A 2660-nucleotide genomic window follows, 5' to 3' on the forward strand; every position below is an offset into this window, starting at 1 on the left:
CCCCCGCCCGGGCCGCCGTCTTCGCCGCCCGGGCCGCTGTGCTGCGCGTACTCCTCGAAGGGAGGGAACTTGGGCTCGATGTAGTTGGAGTTTATCAAAAACGAGCTCATGGTCATTAATTTGTGAAGTGCAAAATACTAATTTTCTCGCGTTGTCGTTTTTTCTGGGCTCGCCGAGGCCCCTCCCCTCCTGCCTCGCTTCCCATCCCCTTTCCTCTGCGCCCTTCCCCTCCCCCCGCTGTCAAGTGCCCACCCTTCCCCCTCCCGCAGACGCCGCCACCAAAGTTCGAGCCGCTCCTCCCCAGCCCAGCGCGCGCCCCGCCCCGTGCCCCACGTGCAGCGCCCCCACCAATGGGCGCACCGCGCGCGCGGACCCGGATCAGGAAACGCGCGGGTGCGTGATGGATGCTGCTGTCCTGTCCCTGGGCTGGGGGAGGGAGCAGGAGCTTTGGACCTCAGCCCCCCAACTTTGGTTCCCCCTGGGAATTCGGGCCCTGTCAGGCTGTAGGTCCTCTTGGGAGCCCTCTGCTTGCCTTACTGCTAGCCTAGGCCTCGGGCAGTCTGGCAGCCACGACTCAGCGCTGACCTCGGGCGCAACCCAGTCAGGCTTCGCGTCCTTCAGGGGTTCTAGGCTAACGGGGGAAAGGAAGGGCGTTGGGACCAAGGGGCATCCTGGCTTTTATGTACGCCCGTGAGAGGCCACCAGACACATTCTCCCAACCGCAGATCCCCCTTCCCCACACCCTGCTCCTTGCGTGTCGGCCTGAGAGCCCTTGTTTTGAGAAGCTTGGCAGAAGCTGCAAAGGGTGAGTGGGCAGCTAAGAGAAATCGACCCAAGGATGTAAAGCGAGGCCATTCCATTATAACTGGATGGACGCTTTTCATTTTTTCCTTCTTTCAGAGACAATCTGTTTCGCGTTTTCCTAAGAAAAATTGGAACCTTCCTAATAGCATCTAATTTGATGGGATTGTCAATGTGAGAGCTAAATATGCCCGCGATTGCAAGGTGCGATTGTGAGAGAGAAGGTGGCCCAAGGATGAGAATGGATAGAAGCAATACCTCCACAGAACCGAGCTTTGAAAACAATAACTTCCTATTTCAGAACAATCCCCAAACAAAAGCAAGCTAAGGGTAGAATAAACGCCTTGCCGGTCTGATCGCTGATGGGTCTTTTCCAGCTAGGAATTTCATGTTTTCTCTTTTAGATACTGCTTTCTCAGGCAGTATCTGAGACTAGAGTTATATTTACAGGACAGTCTATAATTTCTTAATTGCTGAAAATTAGCGTATTAACGATATCAGAAGCTCCGGAAAGGAGGGAGAGGAGACTGTTGCCTGCCATTTGGTAATTGAAATTTGATGGGTACACTAATTATGCCATTATTAACAAATAAATTACTTATTCCACCTAATGTTGATCTTTGAAGTAAACACTTATGCCTTATTTGTACTGTGTACTTTCTCCCTTTCTTTTCTGAGTAAGAGACATAGCTAGATCCTCTGTTTTTCAGCCTAGATTAAAGCAGTGCAAACTAGCATAGTCACCATTCTAAAAATATTTTCATATTGGCATGCAAAACAAGGATTTTCAGCTGGTGCACCTTAGTTGATTTTTCAAAGAGCAGTATAAACAGCCTTCTCACAACTGAGTCTGGAACGCAGACAAGGAAAATTATTTCCTAAGCCTGGAGACACTTCAAAAGGAATGTCAATTCTATCTTCATTCATATTGGTTACTCATAGGAGTTACTAAATGCTGGAATATATCCATTTGATGGATAGTCATTTAATGCTTAGCCACATAAAGCCTATTATATGGGACTAATCTTTAAACTAATTTAGGAAAAGAGGTTAAAAAGGGGATCATATTAGCTTTCTAACTGGAATCACCCTGAAGTGGTACAAAGAGATTTTCCATATTAGGTGTATGTGTGTGTGAAGAGTGCTGTCCATTCACATGAGGCATCCTGAAAATTTGTTTTTAATGAAATCTGAGCCACAGACAGAAATCAACACTGAGTGTAATCTTTAGCCATCCTCTCTAGACTGGAGGAAAAATTCAGCCTGTGATACATCTACCTGAACCAATATCTCTCCCTAGCAAGAAAAAATAATATACACATAGGTTGTATACAATGTAATATAGATAATATATAGTTATATGTATTACAAATCTGAACCCTATAGTTTCAGGGGGACAAAAAGCATGACAAGGAAATCTTCCCTCCTCATTTCATCAACCTTGAGTACCAGCGTCTTAACCATATCTGTTTAATATTTACAGACACTAAAACACAAAATTCTGTTGTTTAGCCTCAGAACCTTGTACCAAGTTTCTATTTTTAAGTATTAATGAGATATAAGCACTGTTTTGTATACGATTAACCCAAACGAGTTAGCTGTGCCTGTGTTTTGTGTGGTTCTATTACTTTAGGAAGATGGCCTTACACAGAATCCCTCAAGGCCTGTAACTTGTCTTTGTGGTTCGTATCATAAACACAAACGGAGCCAGGACCACCAAGTGTTATCTCACACACCGACATTTTGACATTTTACTGCAAGATTTATGGCTGTAATAAACAATCTCAGTACCTTTTCTGAACCTTCCTCAATCTCCCTTTGCAAACCGTAGCATCATTCCATTGAATCAAATAATCTTT

The 2660-nt window shown here is 45.5% G+C and overlaps 1 protein-coding gene across 1 annotated transcript in view; it reads right to left on the reverse strand.

The window, feature by feature from the left end:
- Positions 1-181, reverse strand: part of HOXA4 (homeobox A4) — a 2400-nt gene extending 2219 nt beyond the window's left edge. Inside the window, 1 exon segment of the mRNA XM_017881443.1 lies at positions 9-181. Within this exon segment, the coding sequence (XP_017736932.1) occupies positions 9-116 (108 nt within the window). The 5' untranslated portion in view covers positions 117-181.
- Positions 182-2660: the final 2479 nt, after the last annotated feature.

The sequence above is a fragment of the Rhinopithecus bieti genome, unplaced genomic scaffold (genome assembly GCF_001698545.2).
Source record: "Rhinopithecus bieti isolate Rb0 unplaced genomic scaffold, ASM169854v2 scaffold_13014, whole genome shotgun sequence".
Classification (NCBI taxonomy): domain Eukaryota; kingdom Metazoa; phylum Chordata; class Mammalia; order Primates; family Cercopithecidae; genus Rhinopithecus; species Rhinopithecus bieti.